Below are 24,945 nucleotides of genomic sequence, written 5' to 3'. Positions count from 1 at the left end.
TGGGATCTACATTACAAAAATTAAGGCATTTGTCCATTTCTTTCAAGGGTAAAAAAATATTTTGTAAAAATTATACCTTTAACTGGGTAAGTTACAGAACAAAACAATAAATAAAGCTATACTAGCTTTCAGGTAGTTGGTCTCCTTTTGTACACATTTACATCAGCACTCTGAAGGGTTGAAGTATGCATTTCCTTTTTTTTAAGCACAATAAACATACAATTTTCTTTAAAAAAAACCATTATTTTTATTATTTTTTTACCTATGGCTTTTTCATAGCTAGTTAAGTAGAGTCACAAAACTTACTTTATAAATTATCCCTCCTTACACATTTGTATTTGTATAACTTTCCAGTGCTTTCCAAGCAAAAAAAAAAGTCACCCAGAGCTACATAACCATTATAATTCACCCAAGCCAGCCAATATTTTGGAGTTAGTTTTTATCATTTTAAAGCAAAATAGGACTATGGGATTCTAGGAAAGTAATATTTAGGACGAGGACTGTAGATGTTGACTTTATCAGTTTACTTTCACTTTCTAGTTTCCTTTAATTATCATGTACCCTGGATGATAAATAGCTTGCGGGCGGCACAAAGATTTAATTTAATTCTCTATGCTGCTTAAATTGAAAAGATTTAAAAACATTAAAATTGAAGATTATCCATATTGATTTTTGGAAGGGAAGGGGGTTTAGGTGTTAAAGCGGACCTGAACTCAGAATGCCCTCTCTACTGTAAGATGCGCAACAGCATAATAACCTTTAAACAAAAAACATTTGTTACAGCTGATACAAATCCTAAAATAAATCTGCACTGTTTCTACTTCCTGCTTCATGGAAGATCAAATTAAAACTTGTAATTACATACAACTTAGGGTGAATTAAACAGGTTTTATTCTCTAAATACATATAGGGTGCATGTATCTCTGTTTTCATCTGTCCTATGCAAGAGTTCAGGTCCACTTTAAAGGGGCACTATGCCGGAAAATTGTAAAATTCTAAATATGTGCACACACATACAAATAAGAAGTACATTTTTTCCAGAGTAAAATGAGCCATAAATTTCTTTTCTCCTATGTTGCTGTCACTTACAGCAGGTAGTCGAATTATGACAGAAGCAACAGGTTTTGGACTAGTCCATCTCTTCATGGGGATTTTCAGGGATTTATTTATTTTCAAAAGCACTTACCGTATTTTTCGGACTATAAGACGCTCCTGACCATGAGACGCACCTAGGTTTAGAGGACAAAAACCAGGGGAAATATATATATATATATATATACTAAACCTGGTGCATCCATGGTGAAGGTACATCTTGTGGATTATGCCCCCTTTGTACCTCATGTCCCCTTGTACCTTTTGTGTCTCCCTGTGTCCTCCTCTGTCCCCCTTGTGTCCTCCTGTGTCCACCTCCGTCCTCCTCTATGCCCCTTTGTGTCTCCCTGTGTCCTCCTCTATGCCCATTTGTGTCCCCCTGTTTCTTCTTCTGCATGGGCACAGTAAAGGGAGTCCCCGACATTGCGGCGGGTTAGAGGTTCGTATTGGCAGGGGTTCACAAGTCAGGAACTCACAGCATTTGGACTATAAGATTCAGTGACTCCCCCCCCCCCCCACACACACACTTCTGGGGGAGAAAAAGTGAGTCTTATAGTCCAAAAAATACAGTACTACATGGCAGTTGCTCTGTCCAACTGCCAAAAAAAAACTGTAGCAAGCATGGAAGCTGGCTAGCCTCATTGTTTAAATCCTTTTTAGGGAATATCTTTATAAAGCATAAAAGCCTTGCTGAGAATCCCCTATGAAGAGATGGACTAGTCCAAAACATGTCGCTTCTGTCAGATTCCTACTACCTACTGTAAGTGACAGCAACATAGGAGAAAAGTAATTTATGGCTCATTTTACTCTGGAAAAAACGTACTTCTTATTTGTTTATGTTTGCACATATTTTAAATTTTACAATTTTTCACCATAGTGCCCCTTTAAATAAAGTAGGGCTAGAACACCTGCCAGATTGTTATTGCTGTTTGCATCCTTACGAAGAGGACTTTCCCCCATTTACATTCCCAGGGGTGCGGCAGAAAGTTATTGGTTATTCATAAAGGAAAGGGAATTTTACTGTGTCAAGTGTCCAAATTATAGATGTCCAAATTGTTTTCTGTGACAACTTTTAAATGTCCTTCAAGAAGAACATATAAAAACGTAACTTTCCTCCCGTTTGAGGTGTGTTGTAAAGAGTATGCCCTTGATAGATTTTGTGTTCCAGCAAACAAAATCCCACCACTGTAGACAAAAACTATTCCCCCTCCATGCCTTAGCAGTCTCTTCCTCCCACCACCCATCCCTAAAGAAGCCACAAAATATTTACCCAATAAAGCAGTTCCAAGCCCAAATCACTGTCTTCAAGATCACCCAAAGCCCATACCAAAACCACCTGTCACTGAGATAAGTAAGACCGGTATGACACTATTCTGTAATTTTGCTACTTGCTATTGTGGGGTGTGGGGGAGGCATTTCTGGCACTTCAGTGCCCCTTTCAAATATATGGTGTTCCTGTGGCCAAGCAAAGTTCTGAAATATCTTGGTATGTCATCTGTTTGTAGGTAACAGGGTTACTGAGAACCGACATGAGAAAATATCTCTGCCATGGGTCACAAAAAGCAATAAACACATGGCAGAGGTTCAAAACTCCTAATGCTTTATCGAGAACTAGTAAAAAAATGTTAAGTTCCTAACAACAGTATCTCTGGAGATGGTACTCAAAACTTATTCAGTAAATGTGATGTACTGATTTTATTCAGTAACTGACCTCTATTGACACCTGGTGAATTTCTACCACAAAGTCGAAGACATCTTCAGTAGATCGTTTTTTAACTTCCAAGAGAATCTGGGCTGCTTCCATTACATTACTGATGGCTGTGGTGGTAATAATCAGGCTGCCCAGCTGCGTACCAGTGAACAGGTCAAGGCATTGGTACTGAAGGGAAAAATAAACAAGATGTTTAAGACAGGATTAAGTTATCTTAATCCAAACCATAACAAGTCTAGAAAGCATTATGCATTTAATGTGCAATTTGAACTTATCTTTTAAGCACATAAAGAGCCAATATGAGCTTCTCGTTTAAGTATATGAAGAGCAGTTATTTAAAGAAAAACTGTAGTGAAAATGACATAATGAATAAAATTGCCTATGTTTAACAAAAATTAATGTATAGATTAGTCAGTGTTCAGTGTTTGCCCATTGTAAAATCTTACATTACACAGAGGCAGGCTTATCTGTATCTTGATCACTAAGCCCGTGAAAAAACCTAATCCCCCCTCCTCCCTCCTCCCCTCTGCCTCTGAAATCAATGGCTAGTAACACCTCCTCCTCCTCCTGCCCAGACTGAGCTCCCATGAGCCCTTGCTACTGCCAAGGCTCTCTGAAAACCTGTGGGTGTGGTTTATTTAGTTTAGTATTAAAACAAAAACAAAAAAGTAGTTGGCTTGAGGAATGCCCTATAAACAATAGGAAAGGAACACAATTATGCAATGAGTAAACGTTCACCTCGGATCCACTTTAACCTCCTGGGCGATACAATAACATCGCCAGGGGGGCAGGGCAGCACTTTTTTTAATGTTTTTTTTTTATTTTATCATGTAGCTAGCCTAGCGCTAGATACATAATAGCCGTTGTGCAGCGGCATCCCCCCACCCCTTCCGATCGCCTCCGGTGATCAGAGCAAACAGGAAATCCCATTCAGAACGGGATTTCCTGTTTGGCTTCCCCCGTCGCCATGGTGATGATCACGATGACGTCATCGACGTCATCGATGTCGTCACATCAAAGGGAGTCCCGATCCACCCCTCAGCCCTGCCCGGCATTGATTGGCCAGGCTGCGCACGGGGACTCGGCGGGGGGGTCCTATAACGCGGCGGGTAGCGGCGGCGGCGATCGGATGTTACATGCAGCTAGCAAATTGCTAGCTGCGTGTAACAAAAAAAAATATGCAAATCGGCCCAGCAGGGCCTGAGAAATCCTCCGCGGCGGTATAGCCCGAGCTGAGCTCGGGATTATCGCCCAGGAGGTTAAGGTTTTTCAGTTTTGACATAGTGTTCATAAAGAGCAAGGCTACATTCTACCGAGCACTGCAAAGGAGATGGTAATACAACATTCCATGCAGCCTTATTACCCTCTCTGGCTTGGGGCCTGAGCCCACTAATGCAGTTGTGTCCGCTTTTCAGCATCTGATGTGCAATTGAAAAGCAGACACAACTGCTTCAGTGGGCTCAGGCTCATAGAAAATGAAGCTGCACACCATAATCCAGTATCCAGTAATCCAGTATCTGTGCTGAAAGGTTGGTTTGCTGTAAGGTGGGTAAATGGTTTTTTAGGCGCTGACATGTCTGCACCTGACTTCCTGAGCACACAATTCTGAATAAATCATTTTGATATATATTTTGTATTACACAGTATATTTGAAATAAGTCTTTTGCAACTCTTGTTATATAGTGTTAAGAACAACACATGGGGTTTATTTTCAGATCCTCGGCATTGGTTTTCCTTTTCCCCACTGGTGGAATAGGTGGCCTTCTTTTTGCAGTTTTTCCCCTGTTTTACATAATTACAACTTCTCGTATGATGTAAGTACCTGGTTATATTCACTCTGATCCATATATGCCATCTAGTGGTGAGGAGAAACATTGTTCTCTATGTAGATGAACTGAAGGTGAATTTACACAGAAATCTATGTAGCACTAGCTGGCAGTGGTCCAGTAACGATAGATAAGAGTCCTGTTATCTGAGCACTGGTGCTGACGTCTGCATTTGCATGTGACATCTGGGCGTGTACCAGGAAGTGGCCGAGGCTCCCAGTGATTGGTGGTATCAACTTGTGGGTGGGTCACACGTCAGAAAAAGGTAAAAAGCAATGCCCCAAACATTTGGGTGATCTTTTCAACGTCCACTCTGTTTTTGAAGATGTGCTGATACAGCGAGAAACAGCTGTCAGACTGCAACTGATTTGTTTTATCTACTCCTGTCTTCATATAGTGAGATGCCTGTTTAACATTTCAACTGGTGCCAACTGTATATATTTACCTGCATGTCTCTTATACCATAAAGCCTCATCTACTATAAAAAGGGCCAATTTATCATCAAGTGGAACAGAGAGGGTGTGGCAAAACTCTCCATGATTAGGAAAAACTTGGATGACTTGGATAAAATACAGTACTACATAATACTAATAAAACAGGACCTGGCTCTCTACAGTATAATCGGTGAAAACAACATCACTAGGCAAAATAATATGCACATTCTCAATATACTGTGATCCCCTAATTGGTATTAACATGCTGCTTGATATTTTAAACAATTTTGTGAGTAGTAAATAATGCAACAGAAAACTGCATTTACCGCACTAAAGTTGCTGTAGTACTCCTGAAACTGTGTGATGTTAGCATAAGAGGACATTCCTACAAAGACTTGTTGGAGATAGGTCCTACTGTCAGTATACAATTCGCTGCAGACATCTAGAAAAAAAAGAGTAGAACGTAGTTACATAATAATCAAAACACAAGTTACCAAGGACTATGGGATTAGGGTGATGTACAAAAATATCCTCAAAGTGGCCACACACGTTACAATTTTTCTTTTAATTTTGATTCAATTCGACCAATCCAATCCAATTTTTTGGTTGATTGGAAGTTTTGAAGAAATTTAGATTTAGATTATGAAGAGATGTTAGATTTAACATACACTTGTGTTTGAGATTGCTGCAATTTCTGGGGAAAAAGATCATAAATGTCCAAAGATATATAGAAAACCCTTCCTGAATGGCAACCTTTCACTCTATAATCAACTTTTGATCATTTTGCATTTTCATAGAACTACATTTTCCACTTTTTATCACCAGTTTCCATCTCTGTATTTGTCAATATCTCATGCGATCATTATTTGCTGTTTAGTATTACAAGTATCACTGAACACCACATTGCTATTGACAACTACACTTACTGCACTTTACTTTCAATTTCTGTTTTTTAATTACACAGGGACGTATCTGGGTAATATAGCGCCTATGGCAAACACTGGAATTGCACCCCATATACATTTAGCAGAGGTAGACAAAGGTGCCCCCCAGTATATGTAGTGAGTGTAGTGAGAATTAGCCCTCATTATTGTACATCAGAGGTAGCACAGATTATAGGTCACCAGTTAGCCACCCAGTATAAGTATCCTGATAGCCAGAGGTTGCCCCCAAGTATAAGTAGCCATAACCAGAAGTAGCCCTCCCCGTATGGGTAGTCAATCAGTTTAAGCTGCCCTCCCAACATAGGTAATTAGGTGAGTTACCCCCCCCCCCCCGGTATAAGTGACCCTCCCAGTATAGGTTGCTAGAATTAGCCCCCCCCCCCCCAAGTATAAGTAACGAGCGGCATCCATCAGTTTGGTGGTGGAGAACATGGGAGCTGGGGGCAGACATGGCACCGTGGTGCTGTGGTGTCCATGGTATGAGCTATGCCTGCCATGTTAATTGGATGGAACTATGAAAGCATGTGTGTGTGTATATGTATATATATATATATATATATATATATATATACATACATACATACATACATACATACATACATACATACATACATACATACATACATACACATATATATATATATATATATATATATATTATGAAAAGATGTAAAGAGTATGTTATGGTATGTAGTGTTAAAATTATATCTACATTTTTGTAAAAATATGATATGTAACTGTATAGTACATGGTTTATTTATGTAATTACCGAGGTGTATCTAGAGGGGTCCTAGATACACCTCAGTAATTACATAAATAAACCATGTACTATACAGTTACATATCATATTTTTACAAAAATGTAGATATAATTTTCACACTACATACCATAACATACTCTTTACATCTTTTCATTATATATATATATATATATACACACACACACACACACACTTTTATAGTTCCATCTATTTTGTTGTTTATAGAAACAACAAAGCCATACAATTCTATACAATTTGACATTTGACAATCTATCATATCAATTCTTGGTAAAGTTATGGTGCCTGTGGTGATATATTGGGGTGCTTATGATGTAAGGATAATACAGGAACATATTTCTTTCATTTTCTGACTGTGATGTCGGCTACAGCCATTCTGGCTTTGGGGAAAACTGTGTTTGCTGTATAACAATGAAGGTCTTTGAGCTTTTGTAGTCAGTTCCTCTGGAAGTTGGATGCTGCTAATTGAATCTCCTGTAGGACATTTGCATTTGAGGGAGAACAATAGCAGACAATCTTGGATGTGATTGTCTGTGTCTGTTTACAGGCAATTACAGGCAAACTGCTACCTGTAACCAAAATGCAATCTTTTGATGTATGGACTAGAAATGTCGAACTATAGACGTCTGCCTGTGGAAATTGGATTTTGAAGGAACACAGGAATGTTTGAAGTTTTCAGATGGCAGCCTACCTGGAAGTGGGTGAAGTGGTTTGAAGTTCTTTTGATACAATTTTACCTGTGATCTGAATTGCTTTGAAGTCAGCCAGGTGTGACAGGAAAAGCCTTGAAATTTGCATGTCACAGCTAGCCCAGATGTGACAAGCGGCTTGGCAGACCGTGATGTCACAAACGGGGAAATTGCGTTAGTTTTGGGGAGGGAACATTTAATGCCCCAGGCCCCAAATGGGCCTATAAGAACCTGCACAGGTCCTTCACAACTCGTAGCTCTCTGGAGATAGCAAGGACGCTAAGGGCTCCCCGACTACTGGTCGAAGCGGTGCTCTCCCGCCAATGACGTTCAAACAACGCTGATAACGTTTATTTTTCCCTGTTTATTTCGGTAAGCAAATAGCTTTGTGTGTACCTTTGTAAACTCTTAATCTTGTAACTTTTACTTTGTAACTTTTTTACTTTGTTTTTTGTACATCTTTTGTATATATTATTTTCTGCATTGTTCCATTTTTTTTCTGGAATATTAAATTGTTATTTAATAAGGTTGACTTCTGCTGTACTAAACTAACACTCATAGCCTAGAAGAGACTGAAGTGTAACTGTGTATAAGTCCATGCTGGATTGTACGTTTGAGCAACGCTATCGTATGAGATTGTAATTGCATTGTGTGTATAGAGCACTTTTGCGCTCGACAGCAGAGTGGCTAACAGTATCGTTCGGAACGACTGTTAGTGGTTTTGCTGCACGACAGTGTAACTTGCATTACAAGTCAGTGCCTGATTGTGCTCTGTTACTGTACAACTGTGTATGTGCGTGGTGTTTCCGTATTCGGCCTAAAGCGCAAAGTTGACCCGAATACTAAAACGCAGATTGCGTGTTGAGCACTCGACAGCTGAGTGGACGTGTCTAGCAACGGCTAGTGGTGGCAGTGAGAAGTGTTCTGAGGGGTCACAGGCTGCCTTGTTGTAGCTTGGCTAAGGCTGCTTCCCCTCTCGATCTGGTCAAACCTGCAGTCGGGTGCCGCGGGCCGGTTCCTGACTTAATTGGCTGGCAGTGGTGGGAACGTTTAGTACATTAGTACACAGTTTAGCTCGCTATTCTGAGTACTAAAGGCTGGAAGCTTGCTAGAAGCGACTAGCCTACAGAAGTCTACTCAGAATTTATATACTTTTTTTCACAAAGGTACACACTTGGCATTGTTGCTTTCCCTACCCCCACGGTACAATAAAACTCCTGATTTTCCAGTTTATTCAACCAAAACGATCGAATGAAAGTTGACAAGAATCTTTTTTTTATCAAGAAAAATGAACGATTAGGCCGGGTCCACACTATAAGCGCCTTAGCTCAGCAAGCGCTAATCAAACGCAAGTGCTCCCAAAAGCGCTTATAGTGTGGACCTGGCCTTATTTTGTTTTTTTCAATAAAAATCCAATCGGACATGTTGAAAAAATCTTTACACTTAATCTAACTGAATAATCGAACTGAATTATCTAATCGAAAAAAAAAAAATGGAAAAATTGTACCATGCATGGGCACCATTAGTCTGAGTTTCCCAACATGCACAATCTCAAAAAATCCAGACAAACAGAAATTTGATCAGATTTCTCGATCGGAAAAAAAAACCTTTCAAATTTTTTCGGCACAACTGATCGTTTAAGTCAAAATGAGGTGAAATTGCACAGAAAAATTGTAATGTGTGGCAACCTTCAGTCAATTTCTGTTGCACATTTGTTTAAAATGAGATTTATGACTGGATTATGGCCCCTAGATATTGCTAGTGTGGTGGCTTGGGGTCCTTGTTTCAGAACAGTGACATAGGAACATACCAAAATTTAGCAACTACACTAGCAGAGGACCCAAACGACTGGTGCAAATTAGTGCAAACTGCTTAGCGGAGGATGGGTGAGTTCACTGTGATTAGCACAATTCAGGGCTGGTGCACACCAGAAGAGCTTTTTAAACGCTAGAGATTTAAAAAGCTCTTGCTAATGCAATGCTATGGGGGATTTATATAAAATCACACTGCTCCAGTGTGCACACACACATAGGAAAACATTAGCAGGAGCTTTTAAAATCACAAAGCACTCAGAAAAGCTCTTCTGGTGTGTAACAGCCCTTAGGGCCGGTGCACACCAAAAACCTCCAGCAGATCCTCAAAACACTAGAGATTTTTGAAGCAGATTTTCAGAGCGATTCTAGGCATGTTTAGGCCTCATTCACACCTAAAACCGCCGATTACCGCTAGCGTTTTGTGGGAGTGATTTTTCTGCGATTAATGCAGAGAAATCACTGGACACTGCAGCGTTTTGGGAGCGATCGCGAGTAGTGGTGCTATGCATGCTAATCGCGATCCCTAATCGCCGGCAAAATGCTGCATGTTATGCATTTGCGGGTTAACGCTAACCGCAATCGCGGCAGTGAGAACACTGCCATAGGCTTACATGGGCTAGCGGTTTCGAAAAACCGCTAGCGTGTTTTGCACTGAGTGGGAATCGCGCGATTCCCGCTCAAGTGTGAATGGGGCCTTAGAGAGGTTTTCTAAACATGCCTAGTGTTTTTGGAGAGTTTTTGTGTAGCTGATTTCAAATATTGTTACAGTACAACTGTTACTGAACGGCTTCTGTAACAAAAACGCTTGGAAAAACGCTCTGATCTAGCATTTTTCAGAGCGGTTTTCCACTTTCCTACACTTTAAAATTGAGGCAGAAACGCCTCAGAAATCTAAAAAATGCTGCAGCCCCCAAGTTTGTGTTTGTGGAAAAAACGCGCCCACTCTGGTGTGCACCAGCCCATTGAAATACATTACTCATTTTAAAAATGCTCCAGAACCGCTCTGGTGTGCACCAGCCCTCAGGGCCCTTTTCCACTAGCGGCGTTTGCGATGCTGAATCGCAAAATCGCAAACCGCTAGTGATTTTGAAATCGCTACGGTTTGCTTTTTAACATAGGAATCGCGGTAGGTAATTTCCACTACCGCGATTCGTTTTTGACTCAAACGCGATCGCACCGCGGAGCGATCTTTGCCGCGATTTTGCTATGCAGTGCATTGCATAGCAAAACCGTGGACGCAATCGCTGGGAAGTTTCCAGCACTTGCGATTCAGCAATCGCTAGCGTTTAGCGCGAACGCTAGCGATTGCTAGTGGAAAAGGGCCCTTACACAAGATTTAGACCCTAGCTTGGGTAGAGTGAGCCGCACGACTAATGCTCTTTTCACTGCCATTAGTTTGTGGGTTTAGGAATGTTTGAGGGGTAACAAAATGAACAATACAATATTGAGATGTTCCCAAACTGATCATAATTATTTTTAATAAAAAATAAAATAAAAAATGGTTATTTGTGACAAACCCAATCTTGAACTAAGGTTTTGAAAACTTAGTGCTGAATGTTGTGTTTCTTTTATGCCTAAACCATAGAATTTGATATGAGTCTTATATGAAATACGCTTACCTGAGGAGCCGTGATGATTTTGATTTAGATAGGATATTGCTCTATCAAACACAGCAGCATTGGTGTCATCAGTCAAATCCGAACTCACGCTTTCAATACCAGAGAATCTAGAAGGAGAGAAAAAGCAAGGGAGAAAAAACATTTTAACATGTAGGGTCGGCTAAACCCAGCGAAAGGTTTTTCATATGTCCATCCTACTGTATGTCAATCTATGAGAGTTCAAATGTCTGTACGCAGCTGAGATCTACTGCAAATGTTAAAAACCCATGTGGAAGGGCTTTCCCCTGCTGAATGATGTTTGACCATTCAGGTATACTGGAGTCCCTCTGCTTTTATTTGACATGGATGGTTGAGATTTTGAAAAGTGCCATATTTGACCTGCATGGGATAGTGTATGTAAGATATGTGTTGAGTTGCATCCCAATAGAGATGGCTCGAACCTCAGATTTTGGGTTCCCGGACCGCAGACACGAACTTCCGCAAAAGTCCGCAAACCGGCGAACACAGCGAACTGTAATAGACTTCAATGGGTAGGTGAACTTTAAAAACTACAAACACTGTTTATGGCCACAGAAGTAATGGAAAAGATGTTTCAAGAAGTCTAACACCTGAAAGGGGGGTATGGCGGAACGGGATACACACCAAAAGTCCCTGGTAAAATTATGGATTTGACACAGAGCAGGGTTATAATCCCTAAAGGCCGGAAATCACATTGCATTCCTAAATTGGAGGCATAAAGTGCTTGAAAACATCTTGCGTGTGTACACATGGATCAGGTAGTGTAAGTAGTGTACTGCTTCACACTGACAGACCAAACTCCCTGTGTAACGCTCCACAAACAGCTGTTTGTGTCGTGATGGCCGTGCTGGTGTGCACAATGGCAAGTGTGCAGGTGATGGTGGTTTTCCAGCCCATATGGTCTGGCTGAGGTAGCTCAATGACAGAACAACAGTGACTGTCCAGCTGATCGAATTTGGTCTGTCCACAATGAAGCAACAACCTTATTATCTTGGGTGTGCCTCCACACTCATATAGGTCTTTGCTTCATTGTGATACACAAGCCCCTTCACCACGACAAGGTAATGATCATGAAGGGGAATTGACACATGTACATGCCTTTTGTATGCAGTGTCACCCACAAAGACAGCTATGCTTTAGTAAGTTAAATCACAAATACAGTGGAAAGATATGCAATGGTAATACAGAGTGTGCTGGGCCTCACACAGTACAGCAACTAGACCCAGCTGTGACAGACAGGGCTATATCTATGCCTGTCTGTGTCACACACACAAAAAAACACATCTCAAAAGAGCTTTTGTGGAATGCTTTCAGCACAAAATTCAGTGAGGAGCAAGCTAACAACAGCCTAACTAACGCTTTCCTTAGCTACAAATGTCTCTTCCTTCCTCTCACTACAGCATCAGCAGACTGAGAACATGGCCGATGCTGCAGCGTTTTTATAGGGGGGGGGGGGGGGTCTGTGGGTGTGTGCAGCCTAATTGGCTGCCATGTGTTTGCTGACTGTGATGTAGAGGGTCAAAGTTTAGCCCAATGACGAGGTATAGGAAGTGGGTCGAACGCAATATATATTCGCTACCCGCCGCGGGTGCGGGTAGCTGATATCCACGTGGACTACCCACCGGGCAAACTGTTCGGGCCATCTCTACATTCCAATTTTAATGCACAATGACAGTTCTAGGCTCAGATATTTCCAAAGGATTTTAAAAACACCTCAAAAAAGTAATGCTTCATAAGTAAATCCACTGGTCTGTGGACTCAAAGGGAATTATGCATTCAGCGTCATACAGTATGTATATTACAGAATTTGTGCTACATGCCCAGTTATGGTTTTAAAAGCCTTGGAAGTATCTGAATAGGGTTCTGTACTGTTCCTTGTCTGACCTAATATTTATTGTAGTTAACTCTAGTAATAGTGTCTTATGTGCTGGTGAGCTTCAAAGGAAACATCAGGCAAATTGTGCTAGTATAAACACACATGTATGCATGTTCCTCACCTATTGCTGTCCTGAATCGTGTCTTCGACATGGCTTGTTTTGCTGCTATTTGCTCGCAAGTCGAGTCCCCCCCATAACCTGGACATAACTGGTCCACGCAAGCACAGTTGAGACTCTCTGTATGTGGATCCCAGGTGCAGTTCCATCTGCTTGCTTGCTTACATACGTATGCGCACGTGGATTGATGCTGCCAGCGGCTACAATCCATGTGAACACACGTACGTAAGCATGCAAGCGGATTGAACCGTGCCAGCAATCCACATACAGGAAGTCTCAACTGCGCCTGCGTGGTAACAATTACTACCAAGGCACGGGGGTCTTATTGGACCAATTTGAGGACAAATGAAGGAGTTCTGGCAGCAATGGAGGGAGCGATCCAGCACAGAATTACCTAAAGCACAGCAGGAGGTAGGCGGTTTGTGAGGTGCTGAATTTGCCTGATATTTCCTTTAAGTGAATGCACTACAGTATTTATTCATGTAAGGTGGAAGCGGCTTTTGTAAACATGAACACTAAACTAAAGCATCAAAGAAGGGATGACACTAGGAAGTGTTGCAAAATAAATCTTTTTTTACAGGAGTTTTATCCTTTTAGTAGTTCAGTAACATTGGCCTAAATGTTCTATTTGTATCTTTTAGCATGTGGAATGGCTTAACAATACAACAGAAATCCCTAAATGTTTTAAACTTACATTTTATTGTAAGCGTGGCAGTTCATGTCCAGTGGAATTTCCTGGGTCAAATTCACAGTAAAGCCAGAGATGAAATATTGGAAGCTTTGTGAGAATGATGAAACCTCTTCAGTTGTTAAGGTATTGATGTTGCTGGTATAATATGTAAACAGTATATCCATGCCTGCTTGTCTCACCTCATCAGTCATAGACTTTTCTGTGGACTATAAAAGGGACATACAAGGTTACAGTGTATCTCTTTCTTTATTGTACCTTTAAGTAATAAATACAGGTAACCTGATGTCTTAATGGAGAACTATGTGAAGGGTTATTGGATAGGACACTGAGCAGGTATAAAATGTTGAATTTATATTTTTAAAATTTGGGCTGCTGAAGTGGCAAAACCAAAAAAAAAAAACCTCATTAGCCAATAACCCAAATTAAACTATTTTAACTCCTACACAACCACTGCATCGTGTATTTATGCCCCCCTGCACAATGATTCACAAACAGGGGCGTAAATACACATACCCACGTTGTTTACCTCACCGCTCACAATCGCCGCTCACAATCGCCGCACTTCCGCCATTCATCTCCGCCGCAGTTCCGCCGATAAGGTGATCAGGGACTGGGAACAGCTTGTTCCCATCCTGATCGCTGTCCCCGCGATGAATGAAAATATACAAGGATGAATCCGCACTCCCAATACAAAGTGGTGTGCAAGCCCCAGGAGCATTTAAAGATCCAATGAAAAGTCAAGAAACAGAAATCCTGGATGGAGAAAAGCTGCACCACCAAATCACACTGACGCCGGCATTTCATTCACGTAAACAGATACCCTAACTACTTCCGAGTACCGTTTACCGCACTCTGAAATTAAGTGTAGTGCCATCTGGTGGCCAAAAAGTAAAATGCACTCAATCATACACACACATACACCCACATACACTTTATAAATAGTTATACATACTTTTTATTACAGTTTAACTCATGACACTCCTACCCTATAGTTACCCAAATAAAACACTTATAAAAAAAATTAAAAAGACAATTTAAAAAAACAAACAAAAAAAACCCAAATTGTTAAATTATAGACTTTTTAATGTGTATGTGAGGAAGGAATATTACTGTTAATTTTGTGAATAAAGGATTTTAATTATACATATAGAAATAAAAGTCACTAAACTGAAAAAATGCACCTTTATTTCCTGATAAAATATTAAAACCATACATTGTAGTAGGGAAATATTTTAAATGTTGCAATAACTGGGACAAATGGGCATATAAAATGTGTGGGTTTTAATTATGGCAGCATGTTTTATTTTAAAGAGTAACTGTTAGCCCCCAAAGTGAAATTTAAATCTGTACAGCAATGTTTTATTTAGTATTAAAGTGATCAAAAAAGCCAATGCGTTCTGCAAAAATCAGTATAATTTTGCTACTATGTAGCCTTTTGCCCACGCTAACGATGCAAAGCCGCATATCAGATACTGATGACATGCCTATGTTTGCCCTCTCCCCCTCTCCCCCCCAGGACCAGGTGCCGATCTATTTGCACCACAAACAGCTGACCGCTCTGACACGGAGACAGAGCGGCAGCACTTCCAGCCGGAGCACCGCAGAGCAGCCGCAGAGTATAAATAAATACTAAATAAATACAACAATGCATATACATATTTAAATAAAATAAATAAATAAAATAATAATATAAATAAATAAAATAAATGAATAAGTCTCTTGGGCCTGTGGTAAAAAGCGTACCATAGACCTACAGTCCTGGTAAAGTAATATAAGAGAGGATAAGGAGGATCTTCCCTTCCTCTCATTTTGTCCATCCCTGTTCCGATTGGAAGGGTTAGCGAAGAGAAAACAGAGGTTAGAAATAAGAGAATAAAGGAATAAAGGAAACAAAGAAAAGAAAAGCATAGAATAAGAGGAAAAAAGGAGAAAAGTGGTTACATTTTTATCATGCTACAATTATTTTTCTCTGTGTGTTTACTTTGTACAAGCAATAGCGATAAAGACTGTGGAATATTGCAAAAGGCCTTGGGCCTGCTTGATGGTCAGACTATGAGTAATTTAATAAATAAAAAAAACAAAGCCCTTGAGTAAATAACAAAAAAAGGTGTAAGCACTTAAATGAATAGCAGAGCAAGCCTTTTACCTGTGTGTATGCAGTGTTAAATTCAGTCAAAAATGTGTCCACTTGTTGCGAAAGGCTGACGTTGACTTCTGCTTTCAGGGATTCCAAAACGGTTACTGTCTGGTTTACACTTGTTAAAACAGTAGAGCTAACAAGGTATTCAACTTTTTGGCTGACACTGGTGTACTCGATGACGTCAAGCTGGAACAGTAAATAAACATTTATTACTATACTGTGAATGAAATGTCATTTTTCCCAACCCACGGGAATGCTACTTTTGGTGTTACCCTCTACCACTGGTAATCTTTTGAACCTGTTACTTCCATTTCTCAGAATACATTGCTTCCAATCCCCAAAGGTCAACAAATGTCTGGTACATGTACTCATAGTCTTTTACCTAGACAACTGCATTATCAACTTACCTGTCGGGATGCTTGGAAAAGCTGATTTTTGATTCCGTGAAAATGCTGATTTTCGCACATTCCGATTTCCGTTACTGCGGTATACCGACGGTAATGCGATTTCCAAAATCCAGAAATGTAATGGTTTTAAAAGGAACCTGTAATACTCTGCAGATGTCTGTAGCTTTTACAGACATCCGCAAAATATTACGGATTTTTTTAAACCGATTTTTGTTGTTATGGTATGATATTTCTTCTGAACAGTTACCGTAATTGGCTAAATACTTCGGAACTCAGGAGCATTCAACTAACCAGCGAATGCAGATTTTTAAAACAGAAATCAGAGTGCTGCCATAATTATAGGCCAATCAAAAGACTCATCTGTTTTCAAATCTTTTGATTCGATTTCTATTTCAGAAATTCTGCATTCTCTGATTGGTGGAATGCTTCTGAGTGCTGCGATTGGCCTAAAATTACAAAGTTGCTGTATGTCAGATTTTCCAATCGGAAAGCCGATTTCCATTCCAACAGAAATTTCCGACCATCCCTACTTACCTGGTATTCCACTAGCAAGACTCTGCTCTGCAGTCTATCATGAATGCATCAACTATGCTATTCCATTCTTCTTGCTCCTCACTGCTCTCTAGATCACTTCACTGGCCTTTGGTGCACCTCAAATCAAATTCATGCTACCACACTCTGTCTTTAAATCACTTTCAAAGGAATTTCTCACTTACCTTACATTTCTGATCTTATAAAAACATGCACATTTATTGCAAAAGGCCTCCCTGTTCATACTAATGCCTATGCCACTCATAGCTTCTTCCCATGCGTGGCTTTCAAACTGTATGTCATTTGTTTGAATAGCAAGGAGTTATCATAAAAATACTAGCACAGTTATCATGTGACCAAACACAATGAAGCCATGGCAAACCAATACTATAATAAGAAAGGACCCTTAGGGCCCGTTCACACTTAAAATCGCAGAACGCCGGCGATTAGCGCGGAAAAATCACTGGACACTGTGGCGGTTTTGGAGCGATCGCGATTAGCGTGCTATGCACGCTAATCACGACCGCAAATCGCGGAACGCTAGTCGCCGGCAAACCGCTGCATGCAGGGCGGTTGCCGTTATCGCTAACCGCAACCGCGGCAGTGAGAACACTGCCACTCGCTACATTGTGTAGCGGTTCTTGCAGGTGTGAATGGGCCCTTAGGCTAGTTACACACCAGGACGTTGCGTTTAGGGGACGTTATAGGGCACGTAACGTGCCCCTAACGCAACGCCTGGTGCTCTCTGATGTTGACGTCAGAGTGAGCCGCGTTGTGCAGCTCACTTTGGCGTCCGTGATGCCATGATGCGTACTCTTGGACGCATGCGGCATCACGTGGTCCCGGCGGGCAATCGTCGCACAGAGCAGCCGCTCCAGGAAGTAAACACTGCACGTCACTGAGTGCAGTGAATATTAATTAGCCATGTACCGGGCCGCTCTCCCCTCCTCCCCAACATGACTGAGCATGTGCAAACAGTCTAACGCAGCTTAGCCGCGCAGAACGCACAGCATGCAGCACTTTGCTGTGTTACAATGTGACGCAATGTGGGCAGTGTGAACAGCCCACTTGTGTTACATTGCTGTGCATTGGGGGAGCGCTACAGGCTGCACTAACGTGCGCCTGTAACGTCCCTGTGTGCAAGAAGCCTTAAACAAAAAAACATTACACTGTTAGTATATAACTGTGGTCTTTACTGTTCTGAATATTATATTCAGTATCCATGTGAACTGTCAAAATAAAACAAAAATCCACACTTAAATTTTAGTGTAAAGCAAGGTCTAAGGCCTGGAACCTTCTAGAGTGCTTTTTTAAACATTTAGGCATCGCTAGCGATTTGCCTAAACGCTCTGCCAATAAAAATGGATGTGACAAATTCCACAGTAGTGATTGTGTTTAGCCAAATCGCAAACGCAGGACATGCAACTTTTTGGGAGCGTTTGCGCTTCAATGTAAAGTATTGAAGCGCAGTCAAATCACTTATAAATCGTTACACATAGCGATTTGTGTGTGATTTTAAATGAGTGCAAACTGTAAAAAAAAAATTATAATAATTTAAAACCACCAATCAGAGTTTAAATGGCTAATTGTAAATCACAATTGCAATCGCTGGCAAACAGCTTACACTTTTTAAAATCGCTACCAAAATCGCCAGAGAATGCTCATGAAATCACTTACAAATCGCTAATTCAAAATGCCAGTGATTGCATTTGTGATTTTTTGACTTGTAGTGGGTTCCGGGCCTCAGGGCCCATTCACACTTGTGCATTTTCAGAGCGATTTCAGCATTGCTAAAAATCACTAGCGGTTTGAAAAACACCTGTACAATGAGAGTATACGGAAGTGTTCTCATCTAAACGATTTGCTGAAACGCAAACTCGTTGCCTGCAATGCTAATAGCTGAAAAAACGCTGGAAAAATGCTTTCTATACAGTGAAAAATCGCTGGGAAATCCCTAGGAAAAAACTCCAGAAAATCGCTCAGCGTTTGCTTTTGCGTTTAGCGATTTCTAGTGTGAATGGGCCCTTACAGCCACCTGAAGACTCAACACAAGTCTATTGGAAGCAAATGCACAATTCTAAAAAGATTTCTGGATCCGAGTGGCTCAAAAACAGAGCTTTGTTAATTATGGTCTTCTTTGTTTCTTTCCCACCTTACTTGCCAAATGTTCATTCATTTTTTTTGGTATCTCTTCAAACAAACAAGCACCAGGTGTTCAGATGACTTACCACATTTATGTTAGAATTAACCTGTATCACTTCAGATATGGTAGTGTCCTGGAAGAACTGTTGGAAGTTGATGGTAATATATTCAACTGAGTTGGTGGATGTAGTTGTGCATCCTGAAAGACAGGGACATAATGTCAAATATACTTTTAGCTTTCTCAGCTATGTTTTTAACTGCATGGACAAATATTGTCTTTCCAAAGGCTAACAAAATATCCTAGATGAGTATATCCCAGCCTGATGCAGTTGATCCTCAATAGGAGTAACCAGCAGCTAAGGCCTTGTTCACATCATTTAGCGCAGATGGCTGTGCGATCGGAACGCAACGCGTCCAATCACACGCCATCTGCGCTCCTATGCGCTGCGCTGCAGATCCCATTCATTACAATGAATGGGATCTGCGCTGCGATTCACAAAAATGCGTGCAGCACGCGATAGCGCAATCATATGATGGGAACGGTAGAAGGGCTGTCTATGCCCTTCTACCGTTCTTGCGTGTTGCACACTATACGCGCTGCCAAAATGCGCACGGCAGCGCGTATAGTCTGAACGAGGCCTAAAAGTTTAATTCCAGTTAATTGGAGATGCCCAGATCCTCCTTCATTGCTAAATTGAGTTAAAAACAGTAATAATAATAAAAGATGCAGAAGAACAGATTGCTTTACAATTGGATAGTTGGGAAAGTTTGCGTTTAAAATGGATGGGATGGATTGAATTTATGGATTCTGAACAATACAAAGAGATTGTAGATTCCGGTGGGGGAGGCTCTTGATAGGATATTTTGGTGAGGGGGGGAAGGGTGTTCGGTTGGGGGTGATTTTGTTTTGTTTGTTTTTGTTATGGTTTATTTTTAGAATATTACAGAATAAGATCCAATACAGAGAAACAGTGGTCGTGCACATCCAAGTAAAACGTCACTTTTATTCCAGTAGATTAAAACATAACACCATTATTGTAGCAGGCAATGGAGAGAGGTCCTGATGATGCACCACAATGTTTGACGAAATGGCTGTAGACCTCTTATACTGCCTGTACCTCTCTCCATTGCCTGCTACAGTAATGGTGTTATGAATTTTAATCTACTCTGTATTGGATTTGCTACTTGTATGGGTAAGCTGCACTCCTTGGTAAAGAGCCTGTTCCTGTGCACAGCATATTTCTCTATTATTGGATTAAGGCTAATTTCACATCAGGACGTTGCGTTAGAGGGGGCGTTAAGGTCGCATAACGTCCCCCTAACGGAACGCCTGGTGGTGCTGGATCTGGACGTCAGAGTGAGCCGCGTTGTGCAGCTCACTCTGGCGTCAGTGATGCCGTGATGCGCACTCTTGTGCGCATGCGGCATCACGTGGTCCCGCCGGCCAATCGCCGCACAGAGCGGCCGCTCCAGGAAGTAAACACTGCACGTCATAACGTGCAGTGCATATTAATTAGCCATGTGCCTGGCCGCTCTCCACTCCTCCCCAACATTACTGAGCATGTGCAAGCAGTCTAACGCGGCTCAGCCGCGTCCAAAGTACTGCATGCAGTACGTTGTCTTGTGACGCAGCGTTACAATGTAACGCAACGTCCGCACTGTGAACAGCCCCATTGATTTTTCATTACTGTGCGGTGGGCTGCATTACAGGCTGCTCTAACGTGCGCCTGTAACGTCCCACTGTGAAACCAGCCTTATACTGTATATTTGTATTCTGGATGGATAAATTGTGGTCCTTTTTATCAATAAAATTAAATGATATGAAAAAAAGGAATAACCAAAGTTTTGCTCTGAGCAATTATTCATGCAGGGCAATGGGAATCTGTAGGTAATCTGTGCACTAAAGAGAAAACGTGCACTGTCAACATGGCTGCAATTTGAGCTGCATGACAAATTTAGACCTTTTTAGCTTGCTGCAAAATAAACAGGAATAATAATAAGTCGTAAAACTGTTAAATTAGAAAGCAAACGGCCCGATCTAATTCACTTTATCTCTTATGCCTGGTACACACTATGCAATTTCCTGTCAGATTTCAGGTTGAATCAATAATTTCCAACAGGCCCGATCTGATTTCCATTTTTTTTCTGATAAATTTTCTGATCACTTCCGTATAAAATATGTCAGAAAAATGATCAGAAGTCAGATCAGACCTGTCTGGAATTATCGATTGGACCCAAAATCTGACGGCAAATTGCATGGTGTGTACCAGGCATCAAGTTTCTCCTAGGAGATGAATTTTCATCTTTTCAGCACTCTGCAATTAAAAAAGTAGCGGTAGGCAGAAATTATGCCTATGCTTAATTACATGTCACAATTTGCAAATACACATCCTAATCATAATGCAAAATTTACAGATTATGCCTAAAACAAAATTTGCAACGTAGTAACGCAATCGCTAACCGTAATTAACTAACTATGTTAGTGTAATTCATGCAATAAATGTAAGTTGTCTTAGTTGCGCAAATGTTTTTCTTATGCGAACACATTTTTTGCATTGAATATTTGAATAGTAGCCTTGCATGTGCAGTACAATGGCTGATGAACACAATTTTTTTTTACCATATGAACACATATGCTCATACACTGGTTAGCACTGCAAAAACCACAGAGTGTCATAATGATGGAAATCTGCTGAGCTGCAATGCTGGTCACAAAGTGGTAGTCTATAAGCAGCAGAGTAAGGCTTGGCAGTAGGGATGAGCTTCCAACTTCAAGTTCTGGGATTTGTAAGAAATGGAAGCTTTAAGGTAAACCTGAGATCCCCAAAGAAAAAGATCCATTTGGCTACAATTAGTCTCGGTAATCTGGCTCAGTCATGCCAGTCAGCTCTTCTACGAATGTGCTGAGGGGCTGCACATGCCCAGAAGAGCTAACCAGAGAAGAGCCGACTGCCGCGACTGAGCCAGATTCCCGGGACTAATTGCAGCCGAATGAAGGCACTCAGGAGGACGGCGTATCAGTGCTCTTGGGGCTGGAGGAAGCCCCGGGTGAGTATGAAATCTTTTTCTTTTTAGATCTCAGGAACACTTTAAGGCCACAGCGGCAAGGGAGGGGGGATGTTAACTCACCATTGCCACCTTCTCTGACCGATACGTTTCTGGTCACGTTTCATCACTCCAATACTTCTTCCTTCAAAGCCGGAGGAAGGAAGCATTGGAGTGACGTGAAATGCAACGGCCAGAGTTAGCAAAAAAGAAGAGTTAATCCCCCTGCCATGGCCCACAGCTGTAAAGCTTCTGTTTTTTATAAACTCATTAAACTTTTATAAACTCATTTCTATCGGACAGTGACAGATTCTCTCCAGCTGAGAAACACCCACTTTGCTGCCAACAAAATACTTTCTGGAGAAATCGCTGACTTTTAAAAAGGTATTTCTCTGGAATGGCAAAATGAAACATGAAAACTGTATCAGTAATGGCTTACAATGAAAGCTCTTTACTAACAATGAAAGCTCCAGAAGGGTGAACTAGGGCTTTCAAATAATGCACAATAAAAAACTGTGCCTGATCTTGGGTTTGAACCAACTATCTACATTCAACAGTCATACTCTCCATCCATCATGCCTACCCATAAATAAGCTCCCCTCCCCAGTAACCTTCCCATTCAGCCCCATCCCCACTATCACATGTCCCTCATCCTGTACACTTGTCAGTTGTCTTCAGTCATTTTTCAACCTCTTAAAGAAAGAGTTTCTCTTACCTGGCACTTCTACCAGCCCCCTGCAGCTACCCTGTGCCCACGCCAAGACAAAACGATATTCCAGTTCCCCACAGTCCCTAAGTTTCCATGTGGATGGCCACTGCGCCTGCCTAGCTTTGTACTCAGTCACACGCCTGCTGCTGAGAATGTAATGCACATGCGCAAAATGAGAAAATCCTTTACTGCGCATGCTCAAGACGCTCCCAGCAACAGGAACGTAATCGAGGACGTGCACAGGCGCAGTAGCCATTGACTGACCAATCGGCAAAATGAAACTTAGTGACTTAGGGGGGAATGGAGGATTGTTTTGTCCCGGCGTGAGTACAAGCCCCGGGTAAGTGAAACTCTTTTTTTAAGATCGGTTTAGTCTTCTTTTTAATACAATACAATATTCTCACACCACTAACCTCTTCCCCAGGCATCCTAACACTTCCGTACATATAGGTTAACCAAAGTGACAAAAACAATGATGTCATATTGTTCCCACTGACATGAAGAGCAGAATCCCATGTCTTCTGTGGCGTTTGTTCATAGGTCACAGAATAAAAAAGACAAAATATCCCTAAGTGAACATAATGATCAGCTAAGTTATGTATGTCTGTTCTACAAGCTAACAACATGACGTTTGCTTGTAGAACAGTGGCGTAGTGGATGGAACTCTCGCCTTGCAGCGCAGTTTGGATCCCAACCAGGCCACTATCTGCTTGGAGATGTATTTTCATCCTGTGTCTACGTGGGTTTCCTCCAGGTGCTCTGCTTTACTCCCACATCCCGAAAAAATACAAAACAAAGTTAATTTGCGTCCCCTAAAATAATCCCTAGACTACAAGGGACATATTGCCAGGGCCGGGTCAAGGCAGAGGCGGTAGAGGCTCCAGCCTCAGGGCACAGTGTAGGAGGGGGCGCTCAACTCACTCAGCCATCATTCCCCTATTGTGTTTGAAGAAGAGAGAAATAAGAAAAGGGGATACATGGCAGTGACTGGAAGCCACATAACTAGTGATTAAGGTGTTGGAGAGTTGGGGGTCCTGGCGCGCCTCTTAGACTAATAGCAATCAGTGTGTAAAAGCTGGGGTGGGAAGGATGGAGAGGCACACTTTGGTGTCTCAGTCTTGGTTGCTGGAGGACCTTGTCCTGGCACTGCGTATTGTTATGGTAGGGATTAGATCTTGAGCCTCTTTCAAGGACAGTTAAAGGAAAGCTGGGATGAACAGGTACCTTTAAAATAAACATACCCCCTGAAAGCGTATGCCAAATACAGGCTATTCCTGTAAATTTGTTTGCTCTGCTCTCCTGTGCTCATTTCATACTTCATTTTTCATTTTTATCCTGTCTAAAGCCCAAGATGGTTGCTATCTGCTTCCAGGTCAGTGTCACTGTGTGTTAATTTCTCCATCAAATAATGTATGCAGGGACATACAGTATATATAATAGGAAACAAAACCTGCAGACATACATACATACACATACATACACACACGCACAATTACTTTTACTTTTTCCTGTAAAACCAAAGACAAGCACAGCTGCTGCTGCATTTGATCTGTGTACAGTCATCAGAGCAGTAAAGCAGTGTCCCTGTATGTTCCTAGCTCAGATGGGGAGAGATAAGTGTGTAACTCAAACCAAGACACTAATTCTATGTTTAGTAAGATAATTGAGGAGCGCTGCTACTTTCTTAGATTATATTTTAAGCTGCCTTATCTTAAAGGTCTGGGGTACCCTCTTAACCCCTGCCGATTACTGAAGCAGAAAAGGATTTTTTCAGAGGATGGCGCTAATTTTCCTGAGGTTTCAGTGTAGTATATGGGTATGCGTCTCCTATGTAGGGAGTATTATTCCCAGAGTTCACATATCATATACCTACCAGAAATTCCTCATATGTATGGGGATAGGGGAATCAAAATAAGAAAAAATTCTCAAATAGTAACACTAAATTGCAAACATGTAAATTTGTTTATTATAAAAATGCTGTTGAAGACAAAGTCCAATATGAAAACTAGGTATAGGTAGGTATATGATATGTGAACTCTGGGAATAATAATCCCTATAGAGGAGACGCATACCCATATACTACACTGAAACCTCAGGAAAATGAGCGCCATCCTCCGAAAAAATACTAATTCTATGTTTACTGAGCTGCTTTTCCCTTCACAGGCGCTGCTCTCTGTGATGCAGTTAGGTTCAGCTCACAGATAGTGAGAACACAGGCAGAGAGGGGGGCGGGCTTGAGCAGACTGCTCTCACTGCTACAGAGCTTCCTGATAAAGCACACAACTGAAGGTGGCCACTAAGGCTGGTTTCACAGTGGGACGTTACAGGCGCACGTTAGAGCAGCCTGTAACGCAGCCCACC

The 24,945-nt window shown here is 41.4% G+C and overlaps 1 protein-coding gene and 1 long non-coding RNA gene across 2 annotated transcripts in view; one reads left to right on the top strand and one right to left on the bottom strand.

Annotated features, from left to right (window-relative positions):
- LOC137524388 (uncharacterized) overlaps nt 1-24,945 on the bottom strand; it is a 173,901-nt gene that overhangs the window by 78,419 nt on the left and 70,537 nt on the right. Inside the window, exons 26-31 of the mRNA XM_068244164.1 lie at nt 18,917-19,029; nt 15,757-15,936; nt 13,614-13,816; nt 10,908-11,014; nt 5,390-5,505; nt 2,804-2,971 (exon numbers count right to left, since the gene is read on the bottom strand). Of these exons, the coding sequence (XP_068100265.1) occupies nt 2,804-2,971; nt 5,390-5,505; nt 10,908-11,014; nt 13,614-13,816; nt 15,757-15,936; nt 18,917-19,029 (887 nt within the window). The remainder of the gene's footprint in view (nt 1-2,803; nt 2,972-5,389; nt 5,506-10,907; nt 11,015-13,613; nt 13,817-15,756; nt 15,937-18,916; nt 19,030-24,945) is intronic.
- Nucleotides 1,725-15,930, top strand: LOC137524389 (uncharacterized). Its single transcript, XR_011022667.1, has 3 exons — nt 1,725-1,852; nt 13,561-13,733; nt 15,835-15,930. It is a non-coding gene; the product is annotated as an uncharacterized lncRNA (long non-coding RNA).

Source organism: Hyperolius riggenbachi, chromosome 7 (assembly GCF_040937935.1).
Source record: "Hyperolius riggenbachi isolate aHypRig1 chromosome 7, aHypRig1.pri, whole genome shotgun sequence".
NCBI lineage: Eukaryota > Metazoa > Chordata > Amphibia > Anura > Hyperoliidae > Hyperolius > Hyperolius riggenbachi.
The sequence above is the reverse complement of the archived record's forward strand: the minus strand, read 5'-3'. Positions and strand labels throughout refer to the sequence as shown.